At 41.8% G+C, this 18,500-nt stretch overlaps 1 protein-coding gene across 1 annotated transcript; it reads left to right on the top strand.

The window, feature by feature from the left end:
• Nucleotides 1-3,757: 3,757 nt before the first annotated feature.
• On the top strand, nt 3,758-18,151 carry fam167ab (family with sequence similarity 167 member Ab). Its single transcript, XM_055635533.1, has 3 exons — nt 3,758-4,014; nt 14,739-15,135; nt 16,270-18,151. The coding sequence occupies exons 2-3, from the start codon at nt 14,767-14,769 to the stop codon at nt 16,531-16,533; spliced, it is 633 nt and encodes a 210-aa protein (XP_055491508.1). The 5' UTR covers nt 3,758-4,014; nt 14,739-14,766; the 3' UTR covers nt 16,534-18,151.
• The last annotated feature ends 349 nt before the right edge of the window (nt 18,152-18,500 follow it).

Below are 18,500 nucleotides of genomic sequence, written 5' to 3'. Positions count from 1 at the left end.
CTTGTACTGTTTTGGTTTGAGTTTTGGTTCTGGTTTGAACTTGCAAACCTGAAGGTTTTGGTTTGAACATGCAGACATGAACCTTAAGTACCTAATCCAGGCCATTATTGCAGTGTTACACTTCAAAGGTGCTGTCATAGAAACATAGAAAATAGGTGCAGGAGGAGGCCATTCGGCCCTTCGAGACAACACCACCATTCATTGTGATCATGGCTGATCGCCCCAATCAATAACCCATGCCTGCCTTCAGCAAAACAAATTAGAGGTCTATTAAAAATATGATTGAACTGAGAACAATTCTAACACTCATTATCATTAAGGACCCTCCTAAGCCCCCCTCCCCACACACACAAACAGAAGCAGTTAGATAGACAAAAACAGGTACAGGCTTTTTATCTGTTGCAATTACAACTAATATCTATAGATATTTATTTATTTACTAATCCTTAATTGAATTTTCATCTCCTCCACTGTTTTGAACATGCATTGAAAGGTTTTCCTGGAAAACACCTGGAACAAAAGTGTTCCAGATAAAAAAGGCATAATGAAACAAAACACTGACTAATTTCAGTTTCTATACAGCTAATGTATATGCGCTGAATGAATTCTCCTTCTTTTGAATGTGTCTGCCTCAGTACTTGATATGAGATAAGATATTGTTGGCAGCAAATGGGTTAGGATGAAGTTTACATAATATAAAAGATGAGCACTGCCCGAGAGAGCATTGTAATAGTCAAACGTGAAATGTTAGGACTCAGGATAATATTTCACAGCTGCATGTCACAAAGAATCTAGTGCTGATGGCAACCATAATGGGAAGGGTGAAATTCAGACAGGCTGATTGCTATATGCTGTATTTATTGTGGTTTCGATCACAGCCAGCCAAGATGAAGCACTATCATTTTGCAATTGACTGCAAGGTTCAAGCCCATGTCACCCATATTTAAAGATTGGAATCAATTAGTTGGAGAGATATAACATTTGTAATGCTGTGCCTGCCATGAAAGAGCAAGTTTTAAACTTGATGAGCAAGGATAAATTCAGTTAATTTCCTGGTATATAGTTGTTCCATTATTACCAATTCCATCCACTGGTAAATAAGTGCCTTCCGCAGCAATGGTAATAAATGACATTACAAAACCTTTGTCCATTAGCAACTGACATCAATGTGCAGTTTAGAAAAGGACAATACAAATGTTTTCATTACTGGAATTGGATGTGATGTGATTGACAAGTTAAGGAGCACTGTTTATATTACATAACATAGAAGATGAACACTGTCCAACAGAACATTGTCATAGTTAAGCTTGGAATTGATTGTCACGCAATTTCGATAGGGAACCAGAGAACCATTTTTAATTTAGTTTAAAGAGACAGTGCGGAAACAGGCCCTTCAGCTCACTGAGTCCACACCAACCAGCGATCCCTACACATTAACACTACCCTACACACACTAGCGATAATTTTACTTTTATATCAAGCAGATTCACCTGCAAACCTGTACATCTTTGGAGTGTGGGAGAAAATCAAAGATCTGGTAGAAAACCTGCACAGGTGACGGGGAGAATGTACAAACTCTGTACAGACTAGCACCCGTAGTCAAACTCGGGTCCCTACCACTGCCCCACCGTGTCACCCATAAAATTTACTTTTGAACAACAAGCAGAAAAAAAAGCTGTCATGGAAAAAAAAATCCTTGTTGGAAAAAAAATATCTTTACATGTAGCCTGCCTGCAGTAATTATCTGTGAGAACACAGCTGCTAGTTTCATGCTGGAGGCTCCTGAGATAGTTAATTAATCGCTTCCATTGATATGTTATTAAGCAATTGTGGGGCCGAGCATCAAAAATGTGTCTAGATATCAGTTTTCATGACCCAAGTCACGAAACTACATGAAATTTTCCACAGATTTAGATGAAATATAATTGAGAAGGATGTCATAACTCGTCATTGCCGAAAGTTGCACATTAATTAATTAAACTAATTAGAAAATGAGATCGGGAAAGTAAGCACCATCTAGTGGCCAATGTCCACATTACACGATGGGAAGCCTATTTCCGTGTTGCAGTCCATTTAAACTATATATTATTATACCTATATATATATATTAATGGCAGGGGAGACCATCCCCTGTGGAGGGTCAGGCAGAGGCTACAAAAAAAACCCCATCTCATAGTCATTAAGTCTGCATTGACTTCAATTCATAACATTTCAACCTCTTCTTAATGTTAATGAGAATAACACTTACTACCATAAACATCAGCCATTTCTTTCACCATTTCTCACTCCTCCAATGGCAGCCTATAAAGTGCAATGAATATTCCTCCGTTTTTCTCCCGTGGTCGGTTCCTGGAAACGGCCGCTACAGACGGCACTATGTACAGGCCCACCCCCCGCCCGCGGAAATGATCCGCGACTCCGCGTTCGCGAATCGGCCGCTTTTTAATTGAGACCGCGGCTTTCAGAGCTGGAGTAAAATAAAAATCCGCTTCAAATGCCATCAACGCCGACAACGGGACGGATCTCACGTACGGGACAGCTAAAGGTAAGATGTTTATTTTACATATAAACGTGCTTCTTAGGATTACATTAATCCAAATTTTACATTGCGAAAAGGTGATTTAGGCCCCATACGAACTGGCAGTATTTTTCCTGCCGATATGCGGTTTAAATTCACCGCAAACCGCAACGTTTCAAACGATCACGTTCCACAAAATCTCATTCACAAGATGATTTAAATGCCCATTAATTTACGGGAATTAAACACTAAATTCCTTCCATTTGGCCTATAAATTCATGATTTAAAAATCATGTTATATTGTGAATTATTGTGTGAATGTTATTTGGACACTTAGGCTATTTAAAAATGTTAATCTTTTCTTAAGACATGGATAGATGTAATTGAATTGAATGTTGTAATTAGCTACAATTAGGTAACTAACTAATTATATGCTTTGATTTCAGAACATCCAAATAAGATTGTTTCATATTTGTTTCAGAATGCTTCAATCTATAATAACTGAACATTTATTTCAGTTCTCTTAATTTTTAAGAAAGACAGAGTTTTGACTGTCCTCGATCACAGCTTTTGTGTTAAGTCAATTGGAAAGCAATAGGGAACAAGATGCTAATGTCCGAGTATGAAAATGGCCATAACTTTTTTAATACTGAAGATATGAAAGTGAATTAGGTGTCAAATTAAAATTCTTTTTATGCTTTATCTGATGGGATAAATTGAAGACTTGATTTTTTAAAATCTCAAAATGTTGTAACATTGCTACCCCATGGGGCTATTCTCGGCCTGTGTTATGTTGCCTTAATGTCAGGCAGAGCTGCACTTTAGTGATTCCATCTCATTCAGGTTCAACTTCGGTTGAGGTCAGGGCCGCGTTTCCATCTTCCTCTTTTTAAATTGCTGAAAGTGAAAACCAGAAGTGATTATTATAAATTGTTGCCGACAAAATATCCTCCATTTCACGTTCCGCTGATTTAAAGGGTTTCAATGCAGAACAGGTTGTCAAGTGCACACACGTATGGAGATAAATTGGAACCCAATCAGTAGAATGGAGACTCCGGTTAGTTTTTAACCATCGGGAACTAAAATCATCAAATTGTTAGCAAGTTATTGCAATAAAGAATATAAACTGCATTTTGCAAGTGCCTGCCGAAACCTGCCTAGAAATCCCCCTGGTGTGTAATGCCTGATTCCAACTGGCGCAGGTAGCAACGTGACGGCGCTAGGACCCGGCCAGCTGAGGCTGAATTGGCTGCCGGAGGCAGACAGATAGGAGTCTGCATCGCACACAACGCAGATAGGGAGCAGAGCAAAAAGCTGGCTGCTAAATACCCTCTGCGGTCTCCCAGCAACGGCCCTGACGCAGAAAGCCCTGTCTTTTCCCAGGGTGTCACCGAGAAGGAGCTCGCGTTGCGAATTGCAGGTAGCGAGCTGGGCTGATGGAATTAGCCAACTGCAGCATGGACACTGGGCTCCGCTCCGGACCTCAGTAAAGCCAGGTGAGTACAGCTTCTGCCTCGGTACAAACAGAAGGCCAATTGTTCGAAATGAAGCAGGAGGTGGACTTGTTTGCTTTTGTACATGTCTAAACTAAGCCTACGCAGTTTTACAAAATGTAGAGAGGAAGAGAGAGGGAATTGGCGGGGTATCACCCATGAAACTGTCATTTCCTAGCTTTCAACCAGAAATGAATCTGCGTCTCTTCTCATCAACGCCATTTGGGGGGATCGCCAAAATGGATCTCCCACCCCTTTTGTTTAAAAAAAAAAGTGTCTGCTATTGCAATAATAGGACCTGAATATCACCCATCACTCAAATAATTGAAAACAGATCTTAAAATATCTTTGCTACCATAATGCTATCGTTTAAAATATGTGATTATTAGATATTTCCATGTTAAGGATAACTCTGGACAGAGAACAAGGGTAATTTATGTTAGACGTAAAGGAAAGCTAATTATCTTGATCTATTATTTGTAAATAATTGTAATGGGCTATTTCTCGGTATTGAATTAGAATACAGTACATTTGGATTAGAACATTCTGTATTTTAAGATTAGAAGGAAATGGATGAGATGTTAAACAAACATTTTGTTTTCTTGCATACTGGAAGAAACAATGAAACATACCAAAAACAAACAAGAAAATCAAAGAACTAAACAGTGGAACGAGATAATTAACAGTGGCAAAGAATAAGGGGCTAATATCTAACAAATCCCATGGAAATTATTATTCAAAAAGTCAGTGAATGCTATTAGTGGTGATCTTCAAAAAAACGAGGTACTTTAATGATTCCTGTAATTGGAAAGCAGCAAAGATTGTCACGTAAATGCTGAGGAAAACATTACGCAACAGGTGTTCATAGTAGTCTCAGAAAATTTTAATATTTGACAAAGTCAACATATTTAACTATAGAAATTCAGCTTGTGTTTCACTATGTCGAGCAGGGTTAACAAGGGGGATCATCCTTTTTTGCATTAGACATTTCCTACAGTACTTTGTGACGGTGTACATGTATTTTACTAATTGGCTCATTTAGGTGAGAGGGGCATTTAAAGGGGATGTGTGGGGGAAGTTTGTGGGGGAAGTTTTTAGACAGTGATAGATGCCTGGAAAACACTGCCAGGGGTGGTGGTGCAGGCAGACGTGAACGTAGCATTTAAGAGGCTTTTAGATAGGCACAGGGAATGGAGGGATCTGGATCACTTACAGGCAGAGTGACCTAGCATCAAGTTCAGCACGGTTATTATGAGCCAAAGGGCCTGTTCCTGAGCTATACTGTTCCATGTTCAGTGTAAATAAGGGCTCACAATTGGGAATAATAAGATTGTGGATAAGTTGAAGGACAGAAAAGAAAAAGAATAAAAAGATCATCGTCAAGTCAGCCTGGCTTTGCCACAGGGATTAGCCCTCAGATATATCTTGTTTACATTAAGCAGAAAAAAGTTTGTGATGAAAGCCTGATGATAAAGGAAGCTTTGTGAAGGTCACAGAATATAGACTGGCTATTGTGTAGCAAGATGGTAAAGAAGGCGAGGGCAACTAAAATTGTTCATTTTGGAAAGAGAGCATTTTATAAATGACGAGAAACTAACAAAAAGTGGTTAGAGGAATCTGAGTGTTTGCTTGTGAAATACAGAATGTAGGTAAGCAAGCAGCTGGGAAGGTCTGTGGATTTTATTGCGATGGGGTTCGAATCTTGGTGTAATTGCACAAACCTTTACTGAGACCACACATGGTTTAACTGCATGCAGTTTTCATCTCTTGTCCATTGAAAGATATGATTGTGTTGTTGGCGACACAGTGTAGATTGATTCCTGAGAGAAAAGGGTGGCCCTGAGGAGAGGGACTGGGTAGTTTGGCTCATCACTCACTGGGAATGAGAAGAAGAAATGCTCTCTGTGAAAATTTTGAACAAATAGAATACAGAGAGATTTATAAGCAGGAAATTGTCTTCATGTATATGTTTCTGATGATAAATTATGAAATTGAAATTCCAGTTACTTTTAAATAAAAATGATGTAAAATGTTTCCCAGCCCTGAGGGATCTTCCAAGGCTCAAGTTAATGACGGCCATTTCAAAGGCATTAAAATAGTACTATTGAGTCTCTGGGAATATATTTAAAGTAATTAGTTCTGAGGTGTTTAAAATGTTATTCATAAAACTAAAGTACAGAACCCTCGGAAAGCATTTGGCTGTAATGGTGTACCTGGCCACATTCTCTAAACCGTGGACTAATGGATGGTGTTTTCATGGACAACATCAACCTCTCACTACAACAGTCTGAGAACCCCACCTGCTTTAAAAGAGCATCTGTAATACTGGTCACTCATGTTCATTGTGATGAAGTGTTTCGAGAGGTTGGTTATGATGCAAATCAACTCCCACCTCAGTAATGACCTGGACCCACTTCAATATGCCAGTAGCCACAAGAGATCAATAGTGGATGTGATCTTGCTGACTCTCATTGCCTTGAACCAATTGGACAATAAAAGCACTTGCATCAGGCTGTTGTCCAACAACTGCAGAACGGCGTTCAACGCCATCATCCCTTCCAAACACATCGTCAGATTCTTGCTATCAATGTGGGGCACCTGAAGCAGGCATGATGCAGGAAAAAAATGAAAAAAGAGGAAGAGAGATGGGGGGCTGGGGGGGCATTGCCCGCTGGTAGGATTCCAAGGGGCAACATCCCTGGTAGGGGTTAAAGGAGGCAGCGCCCCCTTTATGCAGATTTGTTTTGGTAATTATACCGTCCAATTACACTGTTTTCTTGCATGTTTACCCGCAATTTCTCGTAGGGTCTTCCCCCCGCAATTTCTCATAGGATCTTCCCCACTCACACTCACAGGGACCCCCTCACTGCTCACACTCACAGGGACCCCCTCACTGCTCACACTCTAGGGATCCCCTCGCTACTCACACTCACAGGGATCCCCCCACCTTTGCTCACTCACAGGGAGCTGCTCACACTCACAAGGACATCCCCTCACCTCACACTCACAGGGATCCCCCCACCTTTGCTCACTCACAGGGAGCTGCTCACACTCACAGGGGACATCCCCTCACCTTTACCACCCCCCCCCCCCCCCCCCCCCCCCCCTGCTCACCCAGGGCAGATTTAGATTTTTCTTTTAACGAAAGAAATCTGAAGGTCCGCAGAGAAATCTCATGCCTGCTGAAGGCTGTGTGTTCAGCCTCCTGCTCTGTTTTCTATACCCATGAATGTGCAGTCAAATGCAGCTCAAATGCCATCTTTACCCCTTTACTGTTGTTGAACGAATAATGGGTAACGATGAGTTCAGGAAGGAGATTGACAATCTGGCTCAGTGTTGCCAGAACAACAATCTCTCAGTGCTCAACAAGCTTCCTGTGTTAGTAAGGTCAAGGAATTTGGTGTTAACTTCGGATTGAGAAAGCCAAGGAAATTTGCTTTTTTAAAAAAAAAAAATCATTTTCAATAAATCACCACAAAAAAAGGGACATGTGACCAAGAAACACTCAAATAATACACAAAGGAAAAAGACAAAAATATACAGAAACAAAAGAAATAGAAATTTAAAAATATATAATGCAACCATACCATCAGTCACACACCCCACCCACCCCACCCTGGCTAATTAAGAGTGAAGAGTGCGCCTACACAAAACAAAATTGAACAAACCAGCCCTTATTCTGGCAGAACCAGCAAGCCTGTAAAGTATAATTAAAAAAAGGTTGCCATTTGTGAAAAAGTATTAATACATCCCCTCAATATATATTTAATTTTCTCAAGTTTAAGGGAAAAAACTGCTTCTTTGAGCCCCTGTGACACAGAGGGTGGGTTAGGAGATTTCCACTGTAGGAGTAGGCAACGTCTGGCTATTAAAGATGTAAAATTAATAATTTATTTTTGCACAGTTTAATCAACCCGACTCATCCGGGGCCCCAAAGATGGCAATCAATGGACTGGGCTGTAGAGGTATTCCCATTGCGGTAGACATTATATTAAAGTAGCCGGACCCACAATTATGTAATTGTGGACAAAGAAAAAACGTATGGTTCAGATGACAGTGTGGGCCCGAAACTTGCTTTTTAACCTCTGCCTGTCCAAATACTACTGACCACTTACAGTAAAACCTTATGGCTGCATTCAGTCAAAGCTGGATGGAAGTTTGGGATGAATAGGAGCAGTGGTTACTAGAGTGGTCATTGTTCGCTTGGGCAGCTTACAGCCCAGCAGAATGACTTTTGATTTATCTAATTTCGAGTAACCATCTCTCTCTATCCCTCCCCCACCCTAGTTATCCTGCTAGTTTCACTGTTCGTATCCCTTCGTTATCAACTCTTCCACAGCCAACAGCGAACTATTGTGGACTCCACCTTTCCTTGGTCAACAGTGTTGGCTCTAATTTGTTTTGACCTTTCTCTCAGTCTGAAGAAGTGTCTCCAGGCCAAACATCATCTATTCCTTTTTTCCAGTGATGCTGCCTGATCCGCTAAGTTATTACAGCATCTTGTGTCTATTTTCAGTGTAAACCAGCATCTGCAGTTCCTTCCTACACTCCTGACAATCAATTCAAAGCTCTGCTTTGCTGATCAGGAGAGAGAAATTCAAATCTCTCAGCTGTGGTGTTTCAATTCAGTCTGAATTTTATAAACTGAATTGAAATGTCACAGCTGAGAGATTTTATTAATTGTCTAAATGCTGGTGTCAATAATGATGGCCATCATATCATTAAAATCCCATCTGTGTTCCTGATGATAAGCAATACAAAGCAACAGTAATGTGGCTGTCCTTGCAAAGCCATTCAGTTCAAGGGCAAAAATGCTGACCTTGCCTGAAATCCTGTGAATACATAATTTAAAAGTTACAAGCAGCTGCTGTGAGTTATTGCACAGACATGGAAGATATCTGAACTATTGGATGTTACTGATAACCATACTACTTCTTCCATTTAATGGAGCATTACACGCGTTTCCCATTAGATACCCCTATCCCAGCTACTCAATATTTCATCTCCAGTTGACTCACCATTTTTTTATAAATATCAACAAGTCCCTTATTTTGCAACTATGCCCACCAGTGAAAACATCTCAACATCTAAACTGTCAAGCCCCCTCAGGATCTTATATGCTTAAATAAGATCATCCCTCATTCCTCTAAACTCCACCGTTAATAAGACAACCTTCTCAGGAATCTCCTTTAGTCTGGCCAATCTCCTTTGGACTGCCTCAAAGACGACAAAATCCGTTTTTAGGCCAGGGAACCAAAACTCTGCACTGAATTCCAGGTGTGGCGTCATCAATGCCCTGTACACAAAATCTTCCTTCACTAAAACTCCAACCCCTTTGCAACACAAGCACAAAAAGGGCTTTATTAAAGTTTGTTGGTTCTACAAAATTAGGGAGCATGAAGAAAGGAATTAAACCTGAGGACATAACTGAGCAAACGGGTGGTGGGTGTCATCCAATACACTGAAGTGTGAAATAGTTCATTTAGGAAACAGAATAGTGAAAAATTATACTCTAAAAGGTAATAAGGGTATAATTAGAGTATATACAAGAGTATAACATTATTAAAAGGTAATTGTGGTCAGGATAAATAAATCTAGGATACATATTTACAGATGGTAAAGGTCCCTGTTAAGGGCCACAGATTAAACTTTAAAATGCCACAAAACATGAACTATCATTATGTGTGCTCCACAACTTAATTCTTTAATCTGCATTCAGTATCCTCCCTCCGGGTGGAACCCAAATTTATAAACTCAGAAAAATCTCTGGTTTGAGCTGAATTTCCAGTAAACGGCCATCTGAAAACTGAACTGATGATAACAACATGAATATAAGAAGCAGAGTGGCTTTCTTTGACGATTGACAGATTGACAGCTGAATCTCCTGCAACTCCCATTTTAAATAACGGATACTATTATTGTGCAGAATGTGGGTTTGTGTTGCAATGCTTCCCATGGTCATCTGTTGGAAAGATAAATAAATCTGAATGATTGTTGTGTTGTCCAAAGAGCTCGAGCACAGCAGCCCCAATTCATCAGTTCTTCCTCCATACTGTAGCAAAATTCTGGGAGCTATTATCAGTGAAGAGTTAAAATTGAAGCAGCATAATCAGGCAGCAGTAGAACAGGTTTGAAAGATAATCAGATTGCCCTAGAAAATATCAGATCCTATTTTAGGGAGAGGCACAGTACCCACCCCTCATCGTCCACTGAAAACTGATGCTGATAGATACCCAAGCCCATTGTTTACTGCCAGTCATTTACAGATCAAACTACACTCTCACATTTGCTGAAGCTATACTCAAGAGATTCAACAGCAAGTCTTTGCTTGAGGTAAATCTTTTTTTCTAAACTTGCCGTTAAAACCCTTGTATTTTTCTCCCTTGCCTTAATTACCAGGGTGAGTGCATTGCTCCCAAAATTGATCTGGATATTAATCATAAATCACTGTGCAGCAGCACCCAACATCTAGAAGGTTAATATTAATGGTCATCTGTGGTTGCTGGGCTGTAACTCTGCTTTACCAGTCCTTGAGGCTTTTCCTCCCATCAAATTTAAAAAAAAGGCAAAACCTTCCAGCAGATGTGAAATAAGGTTTTTTAGCAATCTTGTATTGAGGTTAGACTAGTCCGTTAACAAAGCACCCTGATAAATGTAATTACTGTTATTAATTTATTCTTCCCTTCTAACATTAAATTAAAAACATGTTTACCCTCTGTATGTAGTCAGTGTTTACAATATTCCTCCTTTTGTCACTGGAAATCTCTTTGGTAACCAACTCAATTGACCAGCAAGGTCAGTGGGCACTCCAGATAGGCACTAATGTGAGTTTCAAAGATCTTTTGCCAAAATCATTATTCCTAATGGATGAGTGCTCAAGTAAATTCCCAGTATCCATCAATGCCTCCAGTGATTTTATTCTGATCTAATGCATTGAAGCTTCTGTACAGGAGTACTCAGTCAAACCCAAGACATTTGTCACTAACCAGTTTAGAGCCCAAATTCGCTATTGTAATTGTATAAATAACCATAGGTGGTAAACAAGTGTACCGAGTCAAAGAACAGAATATTCACCAATGCTAATTACTGTTGGGAATGCTACAATGATGAATGAATTCAGTCTATTGTGTTGTTTGTCATTTTGTTGGACAGGCAACCAGCCATTGAGTGTTTGAGCACAGAGTCTGCATCCGAAAGGAAGCAGACAGAAATGGGAGGCATCCATTGTAGCTATACACATTGTAGTACACAGGGCTTGAAATTAGCGGTTGCCCGGGTGCCAATGGCATTCTACAGTCCCGTTGGGCAACCTAAAAACCATGCCATTTTGCCCGGCTTGGCAAGCACCCGGGACACCTATCATTTAATTCTGAGCGGGCCACCTCTATATCTCTCTCTCTCTCTCTGTCCCTCTCCGTCTCCGCCCGCCATCCATGTCCGGCTCTCGACTCGGCACGGCAGGCCGCTTTACACACGCGCACTGCCACGGCCTGCACATCCTCCCCCTGCACATGCGCACAACCATGGCCAGCACATCATCGGCCGTGGTTGTGTGCATGTGCCGCCCTGCACATGCGCACTGCCATGGCAACTGGTTGGCGTCGGCCACTTTCTCCCTCCCTTTGCATTGTGGGAGATCTGGCTGCCATTGCTCTCCGATTGCCGCCTCACCGCGACTGCTGAAAACCAACACAGAATCACTGCCTGGAGCTGGAGTAACTCCCTGGCGTAACTCTTGCTTCTTGGTTTCCTGGCCCTCCCAAAATATTCCAAGTGGAATTTAAACTGGTGGACCCACCACCACCAAACTCCAAACTCTGAAAAAATAACAACTTATTGCATTTTATCTGTTTATTCATTGTGTATATATATTGTCTATGGTATATAGACACACTGAACTTTTATCTCCTGTTCTGTATTATTTTTACATATTCTGTTGTGCTGCAGCAAGCAAGAATTTCATTGCCCTATCTGGGACACATGACAATAAAACTCTCTTGACTCTTGACTTGGACTTAATCAAAAAAGAGTTCTTGGGGGAAAAAAAGAGCCATCTTAAATTTAGTTGGGTCTGTTTGGGTGCCTATGGTAGGGTGAAAATCTATTCCATGCTTTAATTGTGCGGGAGAGTCCATGGAGCAGCCAGCATCTCTGGATAGAAGAAATTGGGTAACGTTTCAGGTAGAGACCCTTCTTTAGATTTCCTCTGGTTTTAGTGTTTTTAGTTTAATTTAAAGATACAGCATGGAAACATGCCCTTTGGCCCACCATGTCCACGCCGACCACCGATCACCCGTACACTAGTTCTATCCCACACATTAGCGACGTAAGTCAAGAGTCAAGAGTGTGTTATTCTCTCACGTCCCAGTTAGAACAATGAAATCCTTACTTGCAGCAGCTCAACAGAATATGTAAATATAGTACTCTGTAATCAATGTTATAAACGAGAAAACAAAACTCCATACAGACAGCACCCAGGGGGGAAGGGGTGGGGGCGGGAAGAAAAAAGGAAGAGGCAGAGACAGTGGGCTGAGGGAGACCTGGGAAGCAGAGGAGAAAGCAGGGACTACCTGGAATTGGAAGTCAATGTTCATACAGCTGGGGTGTAAACTACCCAGACAAAATATGAGGTGCTGCTCCTCCAATTTACGGTGGGCCTCACTCTGGCCCAGGACAGAAAGGTTGGATTCGGAATGGGAGGGGGAGTTGAAGTGCTGAACCACCGGGAGATCAGGTTGGTTATTGTGAACAGAGCGGAGGTGTTGGGCAAAGCGATCGCCAAGCCTACGCTTGATCTCACTGATGTAGGGCAGCTGACACCTAGAGCAGCGGATGCAATAGATGAGGTTGGAGGAGGTGCAGGTGAACCTCTGCCGCACCTGGAAAGACTGCTTGGGTCCTTGAATGGAGTCAAGGGGGGAGGTGAAGCGACAAGTGTAGCATTTCCAGCAGTTGCAAGGGAAAGTGCCAGGAGAGGGGGTGGTTTGGGTGGGAAGGGCCGAATTGACCCGGGGGTTATGGAGGGAGCGATCTCTGCAGAAAGCCGACAGGGGAGGAGATGGGAAGATGTGGCCAGTGGTGGGATCCCGTTGGTAGACAAAGCCGGAGAAAATCAGTGGGTGAGGCAGCATCTATGGAGCGAAGGAATAGACGATGTTTCGGGTCAAAACCCTTCTTTAGACTGATGTCGGGCGGGGGGGGGGCGGGAAAAAGAAAGGAAGAGGCGGAGACAGTAGGCTGTGGGAGAGCTGGGAATGGGAGGGGAAGGAGGGAGAAAGCAAGGACTACCTGAAATTGGAGAAGCCAATGTTCATACCGCTGGGGTGTAAACTACCCAAGCAAAATATGAGGTGCTGCTCCTCCAATTTGCGGTGGGCCTAACTCTGGCCATGGAGGAGGCCCAGGACAGAAAGGTTGGATTCGTAATGGGAGGGGGTGTTGAAGTGCTGAGCCACTGGGCGATCAGGTTGGTTATTGCGAACTGAGTGGAGGTGTTGTGCAAAGCGATCGCCAAGCCTGCACTTGATCTCACCGAGGTTGATCATACGCTGAATAATCCAACCAGATTTTTGTTTGGAAGTGGAAAGAGATAATAGAAATTGCATTCATTGCAATGTGTAAAGAGTTGAGATACTATATTATAATTTTGCTGCATGTCATTGGGGTATATATCATGTCTTGATTGGTGAATATGTTTGTTTGCGACTTTATTTGAAGCAGAAATAATATGTCAATGCTTCATTGAGCATAATTCCGACTGGTAACTACGCACTTCGTCCGAGCACATTATCGCATGTGTCATGCAAGCCGTCTTAAATGACCACCTAAACTTTCATTTGGCAACTTAAAAAGCTGCCGAAGTTGCCCGGCTGGTAACAGGGAAAAAAAGTTAGGTGAGAGCCCTGTTTAGTGTGTTTTCAATACTGGTGATTAGCAGGTTATCAAATTTTTATAATTTAAAGAAATCTTTAAATGCAAGGATGTAGAGATATTTTATGGTGCCTTTACATTTTTGCAGATTTCTTTATATTCATTATATTTAAGAAAAAATCAAAATTAGTACTGCAATCTTCATTATTAATGCTGCATATAATTGTTCATTATATTGTGAGTAAAATTAGTTGTGCTGAGTGATGCTCTACCTAGAGCTTTTCAGCGTACTACATCCAGATCCAGTTACAGAGCTGTACAACACAGTAACAGGTCTTTCAGGCCTCCTGATCAACATAATGTGCTGGAGTAACGCAGCATTTCTGGAGAAAAGGGCTAGGTGATGTTTTGGCTCGGGACCCTTCTTCAGGTCTTCAAGCCACCTTGTCTGCCATACTGACCAAGTAGGCATATTGGGATAGTTCCATTTGCCTGCATCCAGCCCACAGCCCTCTAAACCCTTCCTAAGCATATACCTGTCCAAATTTCTGTTGTCATCATTGTACCCGCTTCAATAGATTCCAGTGACAACTCATTCCAAATGCATTATCCTCTGAGTGAGAACGTTGCCCGAGGAGCCTCTTGAATCTCTATCCTCTCAGCTTAAGCCTGTGCCCTCTAGTTTGAGAATCCTCTACTCCGGGGGGTGGGGCGGGGAAATTCAGCGTTCACAGTTCAGAAGGAGAATTCCTTTTCACTCCAATGAAGTCCCATTTATGGAGTAATTTTAGCATTGGAACGTTTGAAACCTTTCAAACTGAGTTAGTTTTCATAAAAGGATGTGTTCTCTATTACAGATAACAGCTACGGTGTAAATAAAACACAATGGCCACTTGGTCTGTGCCAAAACTTGAAGTCAATCTTTTTGAAGATGGAGCGGGCAGCCCAGAGAGTCAGAGTGCTGATCATCTAGGGAGTCTAAAGGCACTCACCCAGAAACTGAGACTTGAAACCAGAAGGCCCTCCTACCTGGAGTGGAAAGCCACACTGGAAGGGAAAGACTGGAAAAGTACAAAGCCGTCAGATGACCAAGAGTCTGTGGTTGTAAAGAAACCCAGTGAGGATCCCAGCAACCTCAAAAGAACACAAAAGCACCCAAGTGAGAGTCCTGCCAAGGATAGCAACTTGACCTCAGTGAAATTTAATGGCTTTGAAAATATTGACCAGGCATTGACCTGGCTCAGAAAAGAATTGGTAAGTCTAAACGCATTCTTTCATTATTAAAAAGATTTATGGGCCTGTCCCACTTACGGGACTTTTTCGGCGACTGCCGGCACCCATCATAGGTCGCCATAGCAGGTCGCCAAAAATGTTCAACCTGTTGAAAATCCAGCGTCGACCAGAAGGATGCTTCGACTCTTTGGGTGACTGAGGAGACTACTCACGACACGCCGGCGACCTGTCGCTGGGTGAAGCCTGTATGGTCGTGAGTAGTCGCCCAAAGAGTCATACCTTGTTCGGGTCGCCGCTGGATTTTCAACATGTTGAACATTTTCGTAAGTGGGACTGGCCCAATATTCTCCTTTTCTGTTCTACTAAAAGTTATTCATTAGTTAAAAATGGTTAATACTTATTCAAATCGCTATACTTTTTAAATAGGAACATTTAAATCTTGGCAGTATTATATTTTACCAAAATTATCTGTTTGCTGTTAGATCAGTTGTAAAACAGTCCCGTGTGTCTTGAGCAAATGCTCATGCATTAATCCAGCTAAGGATTCAATCCCTTCTTTAGATTGAAGTTCATTGTGCCCAACAGATAACATCAAAGGTGCCATTCCCACAGCATCAAAATGGCTGATCTTCTAGTAGAGCACCACTGCATACAACCCTCAGTCACCACCGGATCAGGAGCTGAGAACAACTGCAGGAATAAGTACATTTCTAACAGCAACTACTTGATCCAGGCAATGACTAGTAGTTTAAAACACATATTTTATCAAAGATAGACACAAAATGCTGGTGTAACTCAGCAGGACAAGCAGCATCTCTCGATAGAAGAATGAGTGACGTTTCAGGTCGACACCCTTCTTCAGTCCTGCCTGTCCCGCTGAGTTAATCCAGCATTTTGTGTCTGTCTTTGGTTTAAACCAGCATCTGCAGTTCCTTCCTATACAGACAACATTCCGGGTCAGGACCCTTTTAGGGACTGCTCCTGAAGCACTGAGTTCCTCCAGCAGTTTGGTTTTCACTCAAAATGTCAGCATCTGCAGTCTCTTGTTTCCAAGCCAGTAAATGTTTCTGTTTACTGACAGGCACATATTGATATGTTTTTGCTCCTTGTTACTATACTAATCCACAGAATTTTTTTCATTGAACAATTACACAGACAGAAATGCGTCTGCAAGACCAGCAGCTGGCAAGACAACTGATGAGGCTTCGCAACGACATCAACAAGCTGAAGATCGAGCAGACCTGCCACTTGCACCAGCGGATGCTTAATGATGCCACCTACGAGCTCGAGGAGCGCGATGAACTGTCCGACTTGCTCTGCGACTTCCCAGTGACCAATGCCTTCTCTCTGTCAGCACCTCTCAAACTCATCGGCGTGACTAAAATGAACATCAATACTAGACGGTTTTCTCTGTGTTAAAAGCACCAGGTTTTTGTAACAGTTTCTCTTTAGAAATGACCAGCGTTTTAGAACCGGGGCAGAGCAAGGCTGAATGGTTTCTTCAATCCCTTTACTCTTATTCCCGCTTTCCTCACCTTTCCTCTTCTGAAGTCAGCAATTCTTGGTGTGGTATTTCTCTGCAGGTAACAGGGATGACCTTGGCAGGGTGGGTATCAGCAGGCAACATGGTTCAATCCTCTCTTTATGATCGAAGTGCAGATCAGAAACAGGAGGCTTGGAAAGATTATTCACTCTCTTTAGCCATGGAATGATGCAGTAATCATGTCATTCAGCTAAGATCCCTTGATGAAACAATATTCTTGGTCTTCACAACTGAAGAAACTTCAGTGTGTATGTAATGTCAGAAAAAAGGAGTCTACTATCACTTTGCAATAAGAACATAGAAAATAGAACAGTAGAGCACAGGGACAACCCCTTTGGCCCACAGTGCCTGTGCTAATCACATCTGCCTGCACATGTTCCATATCCCTTCATATCCTGCATATCCATGTGCCTATCTAAAAGCCTCTTAAATGCCACCATCATACCCACCACCATCCAGCAGTGCATTTCAGGCTCTGTCTAAACAAAAAAAATATTTTGCTCTGCACATCTCCTTTAACCTTGGCCCTCTCACCGTAAAGACCAGCCTCTAGTCTTTGACATTTCTACCCTGTGAAAAAAGGTTCAGACAGGCTACCCTATCTATGCCTCTCAATGTTATATACTTCAATCATGTCTCCAGAATTGTGTATTTGTGGAATCCATCCAGCAACAAGGAAGCCACCAGGTAAGCCAATAATGGTTCACAAATCCAGTAAAGCAAGCAAACGAAATGCCTGGATGGAAAGGTGGGAAAAATGAGAAACGTTTCACAGAGATACGCTCATATAAGCCAGGGAGAAACTAATTTTAAGAATGGGATTCTTCAACGGCCAAAATGAGAAAATAATTTTGTAAAACAATTAGAATGTTTTCATATTAATCCTGAAAGAACAGGTTATCCTTTTTCTGACATTATTATTGCTGACTGTTCTGGCCCTCTGCATTTCCTCTACCAAGGATATAGCAGTTGTTATTGGAAAATTTAGTGAAGCATGTTCAGTCCCATTTTAGATCCTCCCTGCCACCCCTGAAGTTATTCTTGCTTCTAATAGCAGTCATTTAGGCCAGACTTAGTTCCAATGTTGCCAGCTGCCATTCAATACCTTACAGAAGGCTATATAGTGTCCATGAGCCTTAGCAGACAATTAGGCAATTTACGCCCCATTCTCTCACCTAATGACAATCAGAACCTTTAACCGAGGGATTATGTTTATTGGAGAATAATGAGACATATTAACAGAACTGTCCTGGTTTTCATCATTTGGTACCACACCACTGAACCACAGTAGAAGCCAAACTGAACAGATGCTGATTAATGCTCATCTTCTGCTTTAAATTTAGTTTTGTGCCTTTGCATTCTTTAATGTCATGATGAATGTGGACAGAAGCACAGGTAGTGTTTATCCAAGTTGGAATAAGCTGACCATAGCCTTATCTGTCACTGCCAAAGAGGATAAAGTACAAGTGAATAAAGCCAGCTGGATTTCTCCCACTCCATTGGAAGAGATGCCTTGTGTATATAACTATTCCTGGAGCTAGACTTGTGTGGGAGGGTCTTATTCTGAACTACAGATATGTAAAAAAAAATTACTCCAAAGGAACTCGTTAGTGCCGGTACTGCAGAATTAACACATAATTGAGTGATATTATATAGTTTTGACAGAAATGTCAAGAAATGCCCAGGATGTTACCAATAGCAAATGGTATCCGACTGACCTTGCCTTTATATCAAAATATAAACAGGCTGCTGGGTAAGAGCACACTTGAATACCACATTTGTTTTCAGCAGCAGCATTACAAGAGCCTTGTATTTGTTAGTGTGAAAAATAGATGCCCAGCAG

This window comes from Leucoraja erinacea, chromosome 5, assembly GCF_028641065.1.
Source record: "Leucoraja erinacea ecotype New England chromosome 5, Leri_hhj_1, whole genome shotgun sequence".
In the NCBI taxonomy this organism is placed as follows: Eukaryota; Metazoa; Chordata; class Chondrichthyes; order Rajiformes; family Rajidae; genus Leucoraja; species Leucoraja erinaceus.
The sequence above is the reverse complement of the archived record's forward strand: the minus strand, read 5'-3'. Positions and strand labels throughout refer to the sequence as shown.

Bases quoted from the DNA above. Each gene is read 5' to 3' on its own strand.
- fam167ab (XM_055635533.1), top strand. From the start codon at position 14,767: ATGGCCACTTGGTCTGTGCCAAAACTTGAAGTCAATCTTTTTGAAGAT. The intron at 15,136-16,269 runs GTAAGTCTAAAC...ACAATTACACAG, and splicing joins CCTGGCTCAGAAAAGAATTG to ACAGAAATGCGTCTGCAAGA.